At 41.5% G+C, this 14818-nt stretch overlaps 1 protein-coding gene across 3 annotated transcripts in view; it reads right to left on the bottom strand.

Moving 5' to 3' along the window:
* cyth1a (cytohesin 1a) overlaps window positions 1-14538 on the bottom strand; it is a 41321-nt gene extending 26783 nt beyond the window's left edge. Inside the window, exon 1 of one of the 3 annotated variants that reach the window (XM_041063586.1) lies at window positions 14287-14538. In XM_041063586.1, the coding sequence (XP_040919520.1) occupies window positions 14287-14305 (19 nt within the window). In that variant the 5' untranslated portion in view covers window positions 14306-14538. Of the gene's footprint in view, window positions 1-914; window positions 1181-8569; window positions 8927-14286 lie in introns of those variants that run through there. The other 2 variants (XM_041063584.1, XM_041063585.1) reach the window with 2 other exon arrangements.
* Window positions 14539-14818: the final 280 nt, after the last annotated feature.

A 14818-nucleotide genomic window follows, 5' to 3' on the forward strand; every position in this document is an offset into this window, starting at 1 on the left:
TACAGGTTACAACAAATATTACAGCTGTTGGAATGGTCTTCTATGGGGATAATCTCTTCAAAGGCAGGAATAATAAAGAAAATCAAAACTTATCATGGGAAATAGTGTGTTACCTCCATGCTGACATTGGAGGAGTTAACTGCTCTCACACCTGTTGCTGCTGATAGTTGTGCGCTCACTGAAAAATGACACTCAGGATGTTCTCTCTGAGGAAAAAGCTATTAAACTGTGATGGACCCCTGGATGAAAGGATAAGCTATATGTGTCTATACACGTGGTCAAAACTAATACCCAAAGCACTGAAAATTTAATTGAATCTGCAAATATAGACATTCGAGCAGACTCACAAATATTAAACTGTGGCAATTTATTGACAGCAACAGAGGAATAAAAGTTAATGAAATACGCATAATACAAAGAGAAATGACACAGCTACCACACAGGGTCTTTTTAAATGTCTTAATATTCAATGGTTATTTACACTGGTTTCATTTCAATCTTTGGATTCTGTTATTGTGGACAGATAATACAAATGACAATATATATTTTATATTATCCCGTTGTTCTTTTTCAGGCATGGAAAGTTTAGTCTTTTTTTGAAAAAAAAAAAAAAAAAAAAACACGTGTTGATAAAATATGCAGAAAGTTGACACAGGAGACACAACAGTGACGGTACAAATGGCAGAGTAGTAAACAAGGCCAGACACAGACGAGCGAGCATTCACGACACACAACTAGTCTCTGAGATTTACTTTTTTTTTTTTTTTAATTTCACCCACGAGTAGCACCTCATAGTTTCACGCTGACGAATAATCGTCTCACAAACATGTTTTTACGACCACACACAGTCCTGTAATGACATTTAACGATTTTTCAGACGGAGCAAAATGTCTTTCCTCGACTGTTTCACTCACCTATCCCGTCTTCCGATTTTAACACCATGCTGTCTACGCCTCTCAGGTCGCAGTCCAGAAAGTTTCCAGAGGTTTCCGCGCGTCAAAACTTTGGCAATTACAACAACACTTACAATTATCAACAAATGTGTTGACCGGTTTTTAGTTTTTGTTGCCGAATTTAACAAATACACTGGGGGAAACGATTTCTTTGGCAAACGAAGGGTGGCTCTGTCGACAGCTCAAAGGAGTGGTCTGAACAGACGAAGGACTTTAACCAACCAATCTTTCCTGCGCGCGATTCTCTGTCAAGACGTGGGGTTCATACGCATGGAGCTTCCGGTCAGCACTTTCATAATAAAATCCCCGAGAACGAATGCGTTGCAAAACTCGGCAGTGAGGATGGGTGATTTAAAAATAGACAAAAAGCTATAAAATCCAACTGAGATGCACTGCATAGGTTGCACAGCTATTAAATCAAGTCACTGAGGACCTCGTGTCCCATGACTCTCCCCTGGAAAACAGGACATCTGTAATAAAATGAAACCCTTGCAGAAAAATGTCAGTAGAGTACAGAATTTTTTCCTGCAGACATTTCCTGCACGGTGACTTGAATTGTGATCTTCGCATTACTGCGAGTGCTGCTCAATGCTGTTTAGATTATACATACTAAGATAAGGATTAAAATAAAATACTTGAGTGGGAATGGATTTGCATTTAAATGCATTACATTTCAACAAAGATTACAGCAGATACATTGCAGCAACAGCTGCCTCCTCGGAAAATTGGAAATAAAAGCAAATAACTAAATGCATTCTGTTGATTCATTTAATATTTTATAACTATCTAAAAGATTAAGGCCTATTTTGAAGAAAAACTTGCTCTACATCCGGTAACAGTCTCCTGTCTCTGCGGAATTGACGCTGCTCAGGCTGAAGGTGCAGCAAATGGGCCAGATGACGCGTCTGCTGCCTGCGTTGCACCCTGTTGCCTTGGACTCTCTCTCACACTCACACACACACTACACTGTTGTTGGGACAGGGCTGAGTGGGGGCAGGGAGTGTGATTGACACACGCAGATACAGCAGTTCACTGCAGCTGACTTTGCACCTCTTGCGTTTGACTCACCACATCCGTGGAAAGCAGAGGTATGTGTTTGCAGTCTGACTTTTACCTCGGAAACAAACTTTTCTTTTTTTTTTTTTAGAAAACAGCACCAACACCTGTCTGTGGCAGAGATATAACACATAATATTCTCACACCTGTTGAATTCGTAATCAAAGTCCACTGTTCCAATAAATCTGACATCAATGCAGACACACATATGTCTCACACATTTTTTAACTAGCTTTACCACACTAAATGGTATTTTGTACAAGTTTTTTTTCTTTTTTTTTTTTTTTATTTCCACTTTAAATTACAAATGGAAAATCTGAAAGCTACCATCCTTTAATGGAAATACTGCAGCTCTATTTTTTTATCATAAGGGATATTTCAGTGTTTTGCCTAAAAATTGTCTTGTCACCACAGGGTCATTATGACACAACCTAAAGTGTCAGATCAGTCCAACAAGACTGAAGCCACATTAATTTGGATGTGTCACGAATGGTGAAACTGGCTCTGCCAAATACTGGCTAGACTGAGCAACATGTTTTATGTCTGACGCAACTTTCAATCTTCTCCAAAATGAAAGCCTATCTTTGAAAGCCATCTTTCTGGATTTATTACTTTCATGTTTCAGCCTGGCCCATCAACACACAGTATATTCACATTTTATGCTGCCTATGATCAAAGGTGCATCCCATGGGGGTCTCTTTGTTCTAGCACAGAGACTTTTCTTGGCTGCATAGCAAAAAACTGAGGGCAGACAGAAGAGCTGCTCAGCTTCCCATCCCTTTGTTAAAAGGGAATAAATCAGCCTGCTGTTTGAATAACACCTGCAGAACTGTGCTGCTGTCAGATAGGAGAGGGCCGAGTCTGTACCTGCCTGTTGGTGAGAGCCAAGAGGAATGTTGCGCTCACAGCCAATGAAGGAGGCCAGGTAGAGGGAAAAAAACAGCTCCTCTGTTTTTCTTTCTCTCTCTCCAACCCTATCTGATGCACAAGGACAAAATGTGCAAAACACTGTCTGGATATATGTTGTGTTGAGTAACAATGAGCACAGGAATCAAGACAAAATACTGAGATCCATGCCTTGTTTGAAGACCACACTGGCCATGAGACTGAACTCATTGAGACTCCTCTGAAAAGTCCTACAGTCTGCATGGCTACTTCATTTAAGGGGCTCATCTTCAAGCTGTGGGACTTGAATGGCTCGGTTGTGCGGTTCAAACTCAACAACTGACAATGAAGCCTTTGTGAAGTGAACCCTGTGCACACAAAGTTTCAATTCATTGTTATGAGTTCACCCATTCCCCTGAGCACCGCTGTAAATCTGTGCTAAACAACCTGGAACTAGTGCATCCAGATATCTGCTTGACCTTTAAATGATCAGCAATGCTTACGATGATATCAACACATGAAGCTATTGTTGTTGCAACTTCCCAATCTGCACAAAGACATGTAGAACTAATCCGCAAATAAAATGTGATGTTAATGGAGTGTTTATGCAAACATCAAATCAGCAGGTTTTTGGTTCACGCATGTTAAAAGATGCAGCTGATTATTGGTTTCAGTGATGTGGCATTGGAGAAATTCTTGCATCGTCATGCAACACCTAACAATGTAGTAATGCAATACAACATCATAATTTCACGACCTCAAATGCTAAAAAACTATGCTTCAATACCTTTCTTTCCTTATCCAAGGTCTGGGCTGAGTTTATCGTTATCATTGCTATTACTCCCTGTATTGTTTCTTAAAGACATACAGAGTTTGCTTTATCTGCAAGGAAGGAATGGTAATTCAGTAAAAAAAAAAAAAAAAACAAAAAAAAAACAAGACAGAACTTCTTTCCAGCAGCAATGGGATTTAAACAGTTAAAGCTGCATGAGCTGAAAGTAGCTCACTAACACCCGAGAACATTTTGAATAGCTGTTGTTCTGTCTTAGCGTACTATGTTAAGCTTTTGGATTACAGCGTTTGCAAGCGACAGAGCCAACCCTCGGGGAAAGATGCTTTCCGCCAATTAAAGTAAAACAACAGGCCCGTACCTCTGTCTGTAGACCTCCTGACTTTGAACAGCAAATTAACATGAGAAACTAGTAAATAATTTAACATATACAATGTGTGACTGCATAAGCGCCATACAGTTCAATGATGTGTACCCAGAGAGACAATTCTAGTGTTAGTGTTAGCCAAGCACCAAAAGCACCAGATCCTACACTTCCCAAAATGCCACTCAATAATGTCTCTGTTAAATCCTGTGTTTTATAAACATCTTTTAAACAGCTTGCATTTATAATGCAAACTTTTTGTTAAAATAGCATAATTTGCTAATTCAAGCTGAGATAACCCTGATTATATCATCAGGGTTCTTTTCTCAAACTTTAGAAAACATCCTCTGGACAGAGAAGGCAGTAAACATGGTAATCATGATCTGTAAAATCACTGGAAATATTAAGGGGATGCTTTCCTAAGGAGACTCTTGACTGGTTCAAGAAGTGTGTGCATGGAGCAATACAGTGGTCAACTCAGATCACTGAAACTGCACAACATTGTTGTTTCCAAAACCACAAGGATCTGTTCTTATCTATTCAGCAATAACAATGTCAGTGACAGATCCTAAGGATCGCATGGTAAAGCCAGGTGCTTAAAGATCTGAGTTCTTCTTCTGTGTGAGAAAATAACCTGTAACCATCCGATGAGGAGAGATGCCAAGAGTGACACCTGCTGATCATTTGCAATAATTACAGTTCTGCCTGCAGGAAAAAAAAATTAAAAAACAGAAATTTAAATTACAACATCTGGACCCACATCACTACAACATAGATGATCTCTAAGGACCAGACACTGCCACACAGTTATCTACAGATTTGCCACACATTTTGAAACATTTAGTGGTTAGTTTGCTGCAGGATATTGGGTAATTTCACATGACAGCATGCCTGTTTTTCTCTGCCTCTTTGACATACAAACAAAATTCAGCCCCAGAAAAGAGGCTCATTGAGAAACAGGAAGCTAGTATCCAAACAACAGTTTGGAACGTGTAATCATCAGGCTTGAAAAACGACTCTGTTACCATTAAGATTACAACATGCATGGCAGACATTCTTTGGCATAAGCTGTGGCTGGAGTTTTGTTGCTCCATGCGTGACTAATTTGCATGGCTGATTTTGAAACCACTGCTCTCCTTTTACAGGTGCAGTCGGAGGTAATGAGACCTTTGGATTGATCCATCTTATAATTATCTGGTTGAGAGGGGGTGCACACCTGAGCAATTACTTGCATGAGTCATATAATAAAAACAGGGAAACCTCTATCTATCATGTCACTTTTCTCGTGTGAGAGAGAAAAAATATGCTCGGCAAATTATTTTGCAATTACAAAAATAAAGCTCTGTTTTAAATATAGCATGCTCTCTACCTATCGTCATAATGGCAGTTGTCCTTCCTCCATTTACATTCATATACATACAGATATACTTTCAGAAGCCATGACTTTGAAAATCAGTTTTAGGAAAAGGCTGTGAAATGCAGAGAGGACCTGATATAGTAGGACAGCTGAAAGCCTGTCGGTCCAGAACAAGTCACTCCTCCTCAGGCTAGGCTCATAGCATTTTGCATTTCTGCACTTGACATGGTCACTCCACCAATAGCTATCACTGCCTTGGGAGACTACAGGCTGACGAAGCAATTGTTCATCTGTAGTTAATTATGCATAAGTCTGACTAACAAGCAGTCCTGAAGAATGCCAAAATAAAACCCCTGCTGTTCATAGATGGAGCTTGTCTGCAGGCATGAAAGCTGATGAGCTGGACGTCAGCATGTCTACACATTTACAGCACAACAGAGCTTACAGTAACATGTCCGAGATAGCCTTAGAAACACAACCCAGAAAAATTATGTTCCACTTCACCAACAGCCGTGTCTGTTCATCTAATGCCATTTTATCAAGATAAAACCAAAAAAAAAAAAGAAAAAAACAAATCCTCCCATGCTACCATAAAGCTTGGCTTTCACGGTTGTATGGATTTCATCTGCCTATCTTTAGATTCCCACACACTTCTCTTTGAAGCAGTCTGTCTGGTCTGGTTCAGCGTCCAAAACACATCAAACCGTGAGTTACCAGAGGGAAAAGTGTGCACACAAACCTTCTGATAACCAGTGCGTCATTCCCAATTTGGGATGTAATGAAAATCAAGATGGGAAGAAGATGAAAAAACATATTTCTAAAAATTATTTTGGAGTAGAATTGCTACATTCAACATAAATTACTGGTATGGAGCATATGGACATCCCTTGTATTTAGCCATAGATGGCTTCTCTGAGAAGCCAAACAGAGGTAATGTGCAGTCTTTTGTCACAGACTTGTGATGTTTTCAGCTCAAAATCATGTTCATAAGCATAAACTTAGCAAAAGTCATTACATATTGAGCTTTTTTTTGAACTATCAAAGAGGAATCCTTTCCGGCATCATCGCCAACTGTAACTGCACCATACTCTCTTTCACAACAAGCTGCTTTGGTAAATATTCTCAAAACACTCGCTGCTGCTGACGGACTTGTTTGTGTTCCCAAACAGATCAGTGTGTCCTCGGCTACTCCTGGAGCCCCACATGACTAATTTCCATGTCAGAGAGCCCCGGAAAATCCCAAGCACACCTGCCTGACTGTGCAGTGACTGATGACCTGCAACTGCCCTGATATCAATCAGATAAATTACTGTTGTGTCTGCTTCAAGTGATGCACTGCCCACCATCAGTCTCAGAGTGTGGGAAAGAATAATTTGGCATATTGAGTGACACTCAACAGTAGTTGTGAATGTTAGATTCAGAGTTACATTTAAAGTTAGGAAGGGCAGTGACCTAACACTGGACACGCAAATGATTAATTTTAGATGAAAAAAAAAATCAGTTTGTATCTCCTGAGAAACATGACGACTTTGGGAAATAAGATGTCACCACATGAGGTCAGCCAATGAGGGAGCCAAGTGACTTTTTTTTTAACTCCTCACTCATGTTTGCTTGATTTTTTTTTTTTTTTTTTAAGCATCTCATGTTAAACAGCATTTGGCTATATTTTAGGAGTGATGTAATACTGCTGCTGATACAATGGGAACTTGCTGGACAACCATTAGATGAGTCACACATGAATCACTTGTATGATTCATGATTAAAAACAGAAACACCAACACTTACAGTACACCGCCCAATTTCTTCCCACCACTAGGGGCACAGAATGTAATGGCTGCCATCACAACATGAATGCTATTACAGTTTAACCAAAAAAAAAAAAAAAACTGACACGTGCAGGTGGGTGAAAGCTTAAGTGAAGCCTTTGGGAATGTATCGCTCCATGTTCAGCCCACAAGCTGGACTGGAGGCTGAATATTCAAATGACAAACCAGGATTTAACTGGAACTCATCGTGCTTTTTCTTCAGTTCCACCCAATGTGCCATTCATTTTGTTTGCTTGACAAAAAGCTGTGAAATTCTGCTGTCACCAGAACAATCCAGATTACTTCCCCTCTTGAATATGTATAACAAAACTAAAGTTTCACACACGTCCCTGGTGCTGATTCAGGTGTTTTGAAATCACTGAGACAGCAATGCTTCCCCTTGCTACACACTCAGTCAGCTGATCCACTACAACCCAATGAAGCCGTTTTAGTCATGTCAACACTCCAAATGGGAACCTGTACACTATCCTGCAGTGTAGTGGAATACAGTTGCAACACTTAACAACCAACCCAAAACAATGAACTACACACACATCATCATCATCTTGTTATTATTACAGAACAAATCTGGACATATGCGGACAGATGGTGAGTATAAGCACACTCCTAAAGAGACCAACGCCTAAGCCAGCTCCACTCCTGCCTGCTCCTCCATCTGTAATTAAACTGGGAAGCACTAAAAGCTGTTTATTCAGGTTTAGGAGGTGATCTCCAGTAAATACAACACTGCCATCCCCTTTACCAAAGGACACAGCAACTAGCAACTGGGAAAAAAGGGGATTTTCTCATATCCACAGCCAAGCAGGGCAGGAACAGAAACAGGAGGTTTCAGATTGGCCATGCAATTTGTGGATCTGCTATAGCCTGTGTGTGAACAAGGTTCAAATGAGTTTGGCTGTGGATGTGTGCGAGACCTGCTGAAGATTAGAACTGCTCAGAATGATAACATTACCTAACATTAGCTCGCCCTCCCTCGGTGTGTGTGCACAGGGCAGAGGTTTAAGTCGTGCTAAATGAGAGAGCCTCCCTAAGCCGCAAGACGCTCCCGCTATTTCTGTCCAACTGTTTGTTTTCATCTCTGGTGGAGCCGTGTGTTTGTGCCAGTGGTCACACAAGCACGTACAAGCACAATGACCCTGTCAGTCAACAGGTTATCCTAAAGAGAGAAGTCGGTCAAAACTAATATCAATAATGGTTTAAAACAGATCAATTTTAGCCCGAGAGTTCAGTCTTATAGGATGACAGTTCTGCTAAAACACATGCCAACAACCAAAATCAACAAAAAACTTTCTTACTGAAAAGAACCATGAGCTACAAGGCCCACAGTTCTAACTTTACCTGGAGCTTGCTGGGGCGCCTTCACAGCAGGACACAAAAATGTCTGAAGGCTGGACACGCAAAGTTCACTCACTGTCCCCATAGTTCCAGTGCGCAATATGTGTGCTGTGTGTGAAGGTCTATCTCTGTTAGTGGCTGTGTCAACAGAGTCCCTCTTGGCGAGTCAGACTGAGATGGAGGACAAGGGAAGTTGTGAAGGCCCAGACTCCCCGCTGTCACTCTGAGGTCCCAGCTGTTCTGTCCACGGAGAGACTCCAACTGTAAGGTCCAGCTTTGTGTCACTCTGATTCACCTAATCTCCCAGTCAGATGAATTCTCCGCTCCCGCAGGCCAATCTCTCAGCCTCACCTACTTTCTCTTCCTCCTTGATTAGAATGTGCAACTTGCTAGGACGCTGAAATCACTTCTGCTTTCTCCCTGTTCCCCTTTTGCACTGGTGTCTCAGCGTCCCTCTATCCTCCTCTGCTCTTTCTCTCTCTCTCTCTCTCTCTCTCTCTCTCTCTTTCTCTCTCTTCCTCTCTCTCTCTCTCTTTCTCTCCCACTTGCACTCTCTTGCTACTTTCCATACTAATTCAAGCAGATATTCTTAGACCTAACAGACTGCATATACAAATACAAAAGCCAGGTTGTATTTGAAATCATTTATCAATGTACCGCCAGGACAAATCTCAGTTTTCTGGGACCTCCGCTGCATCCAACTGTGCCTGACAAAATGTATACCAATGTAACCCAATCACAGGGAAAATTATTAAAAGAAGCACACCTAAGGAGAAATTCAAAGTTTGTGAGATTGATGGTGAACTGTGAGCAGCACGTCGCTCTGTTTTGTGCGGTGCAGTTTTTGAGTTCCATCTCTACCCTCTGTTGCTTTTAGCTTCTACTCACTCATCATTTTTGGCTTCAAAAGCCTTGTACATAAAATCAAGATTTCATTGTTGCTTGGCAACAGGGTAGAAGAAATGATTTGCTCCTGGGCAAAACACTGTGAGCCATTTGTTTTGATTAGATTATTTTCACACCTATTGAGGGTTATTCACCATGACAAAATCACATTTCGGGGTCTTGGAGCCACATCATACACAAAGACACACACACAAACACACACAACAGAATTAATTGGTCTGGTTCTGCCACAGATGTGTTCATAATCAACGACAATTGATCACTTCCTCTTGTGGAGCAAAGCAGAAATGTTTACCTCGACTCCTGAACCAGCACCACTCCACCTGCCACTCTGAATTAGCTCACATGTTAATCACACAAAGTGTCTCTCACTCCTCAACAACAGCCTCACTCATTCAGTGTGAAGTCATTAATAAACTCTTCAACTCTGACCTCTCTATCAATCACGCCATGAAGGACAGCGTGTTAGCAACAGGCTAGGTGGCTAGGTAGCAATTGAATTACTGAATGCGACAAGGTAGATCTGAGACTCACTGCATTTGCAGGTTTTGCCTGGCTGTTACATCGCTTTTGATGTAGCCACCATTGCCCATTTCATTGCTGGAGGGAGAGGGAGAGAGTGCCTCAGAGTGACCCCTGCATGAACTGCAAAGTCAGTCCTGGTTACTTTAAAATGCTGCAGCTGCACATCACCCAGAGGAGCAGCCCTGTCACAGGAGGAACAGCAGCAGAGGACACAGTGAAGTCAGCACAAATGTTTCTCTTCTCTTTTTTTTTTTAGTATGCATATTCCTGCACCTCTGCTCGACTCCACCTTACAGTACCTCTCTGAATGAGTGTGTTGTCAACAACTCACAGAGCACCTGCAGAAAGTAATAACAGGTGGGTGGAAGATAGACGGACAGACAGACAGATAGATAGATAGTTGGTGAGTAGGTGTGTAGAGTGCACTCTGCAGCCTAGTACCTGCTCCTCCCTGCAAGCAAGGTTGAAAAAATACATGCTGTAAATGAAAGAATTACAGTCTATTGTACTGAACTGCCAAGTGGCCATGCCTGAGTCCACACAGCAAACTGTAAGTGTCCTAATGAAAGCCATAAAGGCAAATTAGCCATAGCAATAACAGTAACTTTCAATTCATTATGCTTAATATTGCCTCATATAGACTTCTGGGTTATTTTAAGTGCAAAAAACTATTAGAGACTTACAGCACCAGATGTACTCAATGACAGCTTGGAACAGCCTGAAGAGCCCTTAAGGATAGGGCCCATGGGTGCCAAAGCTGCCTATTCACAATGGTCAGTTAGACAATAGGTCTGCTATTGGACCTCTGAATCATTATTAGATCACACAGAGCTCATGTTGCTCTGGAGCTCCAGAACTGTCCAAAAAACATGTTAAGCTGACTGTTTGGTTTGGATTTAACCGTTAGTATTGATTTATAACTTCTGAAGTTAAAGACAAATGATTGTTTGACACATTCACACACAAGCTCAGCTAAATGAACTGTAAGTAGTCAACAGCCTTCAGATGGAACAAAGAAACAAGAGGGGAAATATGCTTGTGTCACTAGAACTGCATAATTGCTATAAAAGCCTCTCGTATCCACAATAAGATATTACAAATACAGCAGTAATCTTGTATAAGCTTAATTTTTAGCAGTTGCTGCTCTATAGCTGATTCTGCAGTCTGTGCTTCCAGGTGGAGGGTGGGAGGAGTAAAAATAATCTTCCTATAGAAATCAATACAGTTTCACATTACAGAAATAATTTGGTGCAGCCACACCTACATGATTGAATGTGCGTGTTGCAAACGTCGTCATTTAGCAGGAACAGTGGCTGTTGAATTGTGATTTCCTCTGCGTGGTGCTGTGTACAGCATGTAGGCCTGGTCTTGAACTGGATCCAAATGAACAGTTTCCTACAGCAGTTATGCAGACATGCCACCAGGTGGACAGAGCACGCAACAACACCTTTATTCTTAGTTCACTAAACAGGCCAGAAGGTTTCTGGAGTTTACCAAATAGCAGACTTAGGTTTAATTCAGCTGTGAGATATATGTTAGTTGAACAGCTATGTGGAATACCCACACACAATTATTGCAATCAGAAAACCTTCAGCTGCCAGAGGAGACAGTCTTCAAGGAGGTTTTGTTGAAAATCAGTCAGGTAGACAGACACGTCTTCTGTGATGTTTCCCCAGCTGGAGTTAAACCTACAGAGAGCTTTCTGATCTGTGTTGGTGGAACTCCTACATAGCAGCCTAATGTTAGCACCAGCTCCAGTGACTAACAACTGGCTTGGGTGGGAGCAGAACAAGCACCTCTGCTGGTACAGCTCAATTGAATATGCTCACCACAAAAGAATAAGCCTTATCGACCTAAATATAGACTGACTGTGCTTAGTAACGTTTTTGTGATAAAGTCGCAGGACTCATTGCCCAGTGTTCCTTTCAGCTGCTTTAAAGTTTTAATATCCTTTTTATGCAGACTCTGGTATAGATTTAATAAGACAAAAAAAGGGATAAGCTTGTTATCCCTGTTATAAGAATGTTTATTTCTAGATTGGTATCTTACACGGTTGAGTAAGGAGACGAACTGCAGATTCGCACTGACTTTGAAGTGACAGATCTGAACTTTCCTTTTTTTATCTTTTGATTTTCATGTCACACTTCTTTTTTTTGTATCTTAAAAAAAAGACGTCTGCATAAGTCCACTGAGATTTTGCTGCTGCTGCTTTGACATTCTTTCTGTGAGTGTGGTTTTAACGTGAGAGCAGCTTAGCGCTGGAGTAAACCTGTCTCATCATCACAAGGTTCAGCAGGAAAACAACATATTACAGGCCAGCAGAAGCAAACGTCAATCACTCAGCTGTAGAGGAGGGGTCAGACTGAAAGGAGAGATGACACCCACAACCACAGCAACCACATGCACCTGCCACTGTAGTGCACCACGCCTATGAACAGGCACACTATTTCCTTTGTGTGTACACTTTTCACTATGCAAAGAGAAACTGAGCTGCATTGACGTGGTGCAGGTAGATGGCAAAAGTGCAGGAGCACAAGAGTATAAGATAACAACAACATTTTGACACCGTGCAGCTCAAAGTCTTTGAAGTGAGTCTTGAAACAAAGCTACACCCAATGAATCCCTAGATAGCTGGTTTCGGGCACCAGCACCTAGCAACATCACAGGAACTGAGAGCAAAAACACAGTCTGCTAATCTTGATTTAAGTTTTAGAAGATTACTGCACATATATCATAGAAAGGTTATAAAATTTACAGATTATCCCCAGACACACTGTCAGTTTTCTTGTTGCATAAGTCTAGTCTACATTAATAATAACATTAAGGAGAAAGAAAAATAGGGCTGTACCAAAATGAAATGAAATATGTCAGAGTCTAGTCTTGACAGCAGATGAATTAATCTTCTCCGCTCCTTCTCAGACTTCTATTTTGCTGAATGGACATGCTGCTCAGGGAAAGGAGAGATGATACGTCTTGTACTAACACGTTCAGATCCATAAGCAGCTGATTTGACTAAGTAAGTGTCAGGGACAGTGAGAGTGTTGAATGTGCTGGGAGCATCAGCATGTCCCTTCTCTTATGCCACGCACTTTAGCAGATAATTACATAATTGTCGACTGATTCTTCAGCTGAACTGAAAATAGCAAAGTACTGACAAGGGAAGATGACAGCATATAAATATGATTATCCAGCTGCGGGACTGAGTGAAAATATGATGTATGACCCTTACAGACTGGTGGAAATCATCACTGCACTCTGTGGACCCTACACTATGTCTGATATGTCAAAAACTCATTGATAAGGGAAGCATTAACACTTCTCTTTTGCCATAAGTGGAGACACAAAAAAATGCAGATCGATAATCTCAAGGGTGTATTTGCACTTAGATTAGACTAAAACTTTTTTTTAAAACTCTCTTGTATGTGACTCACAGAAAGCCCTCCCTTCTTTTAAGAGAGCATCAGTTCTTGCAATGAGGCCATTGCTGATGGTTCTATTTTGAGATGCATTAAGATCACAGAAAACCTAAACTGCTAAATAATTGAGATGAAGCCTCTATCATAGCCTAAGCTAGTCATCAGCTTGCTCATTGTGGCCTCACAACATGGAGGGTGTGTGTGTGTGTGTGGGGGGGGGGGGGGGGGGGGGGGCACATGATGTCAGGACACTGAATTTCCTGTAAAGATGGTTCATTTTAACAAGGGGCAGTTTCAAAGGAAGGCATTTTGTAAAACTGTGTCACCTAAAGAGCCTATGTGCTTCTTATTAGATGCCAACATGGTATAAATAAAACAGTTTGGATCCTATCCATTCCCAGTAGAGCAGGAACTTTTCTTGTTTCTCACTGCATTATACTGTGTAAATATGTGGATTTGTACAGTGTCCACCGTGCTGTCATTGCTGCAGTGTGACGCTTAATAATTCATCACATAGATCTTTTTATATCCTTTCGGTTGTGAGAGGCCACCTGTTTTTAAGCTGGTTTATAAAAACCCTACAGAACTCATCCTTTCCTGTGCATGCATTTAGATTGGATAAACACATGGTAAAATATGACATAATGTAGAGTGGGACTTAGTCTGCAATATGTCATGCTGTCCTTCTAACACTCCCCCAAAGAAATCAGGTTGGCAGAAGTATGAACATCTATGTTCAGTAGACTAGTCTGTAATTTCTGTTCACTTGCACAGCAGAGCACGAACACGGTAGACATCAATGCTTAAAAAAAAGCAGTCATGGTACTATCAGGTGCTCAAAACATCCACAGTAAGGGTTGGATGAAGACAAACCGTAATTCTCCCCCTCCATCCTGGTGGTCCTGATGCTGCTGCAGGCGTCACTGCCCGGGGATGTCTCTCGCCAAGCGCCCGCAGTAAACCGGATCCCTTCCTCCTTCCTCCCTTTCTCGTCTGTTCTCCGCTCTACACTCGCTCTCCTCCCAGGATTCAACTTGACATGGGCTGGCAGGCTCCCCCAGACACAAGCTCACTCTGAGGTGCTACTTTTCAGCTTGTTGCCGGTTCGTTCGTCCCCGCCGCGGCCGTTCAGGACGTGCTGTGAGTGTGTGTGCGTGTGTGTGCTGCCGTCGGTGGTCGGCCGCTGATATGCACCCAGAGAAGCCGGTGCACATGTTGGCCCCTCCCACCCCAGATGTGATGTCACGCTCTAACTTATCTTTAACAACTTTGCTGAACACTGACGTGATTTATGTAATTTACTGTGTAAGATACAGACATTGCTCAGAAAACCTATTTAAGCAAACATGCAGACTATTACAACTATATAAAAAAATAAAAATAAAGAATAAAGAATAAAAATAAA

Source organism: Toxotes jaculatrix, chromosome 18 (genome assembly GCF_017976425.1).
Source record: "Toxotes jaculatrix isolate fToxJac2 chromosome 18, fToxJac2.pri, whole genome shotgun sequence".
Lineage (NCBI taxonomy): Eukaryota > Metazoa > Chordata > Actinopteri > Toxotidae > Toxotes > Toxotes jaculatrix.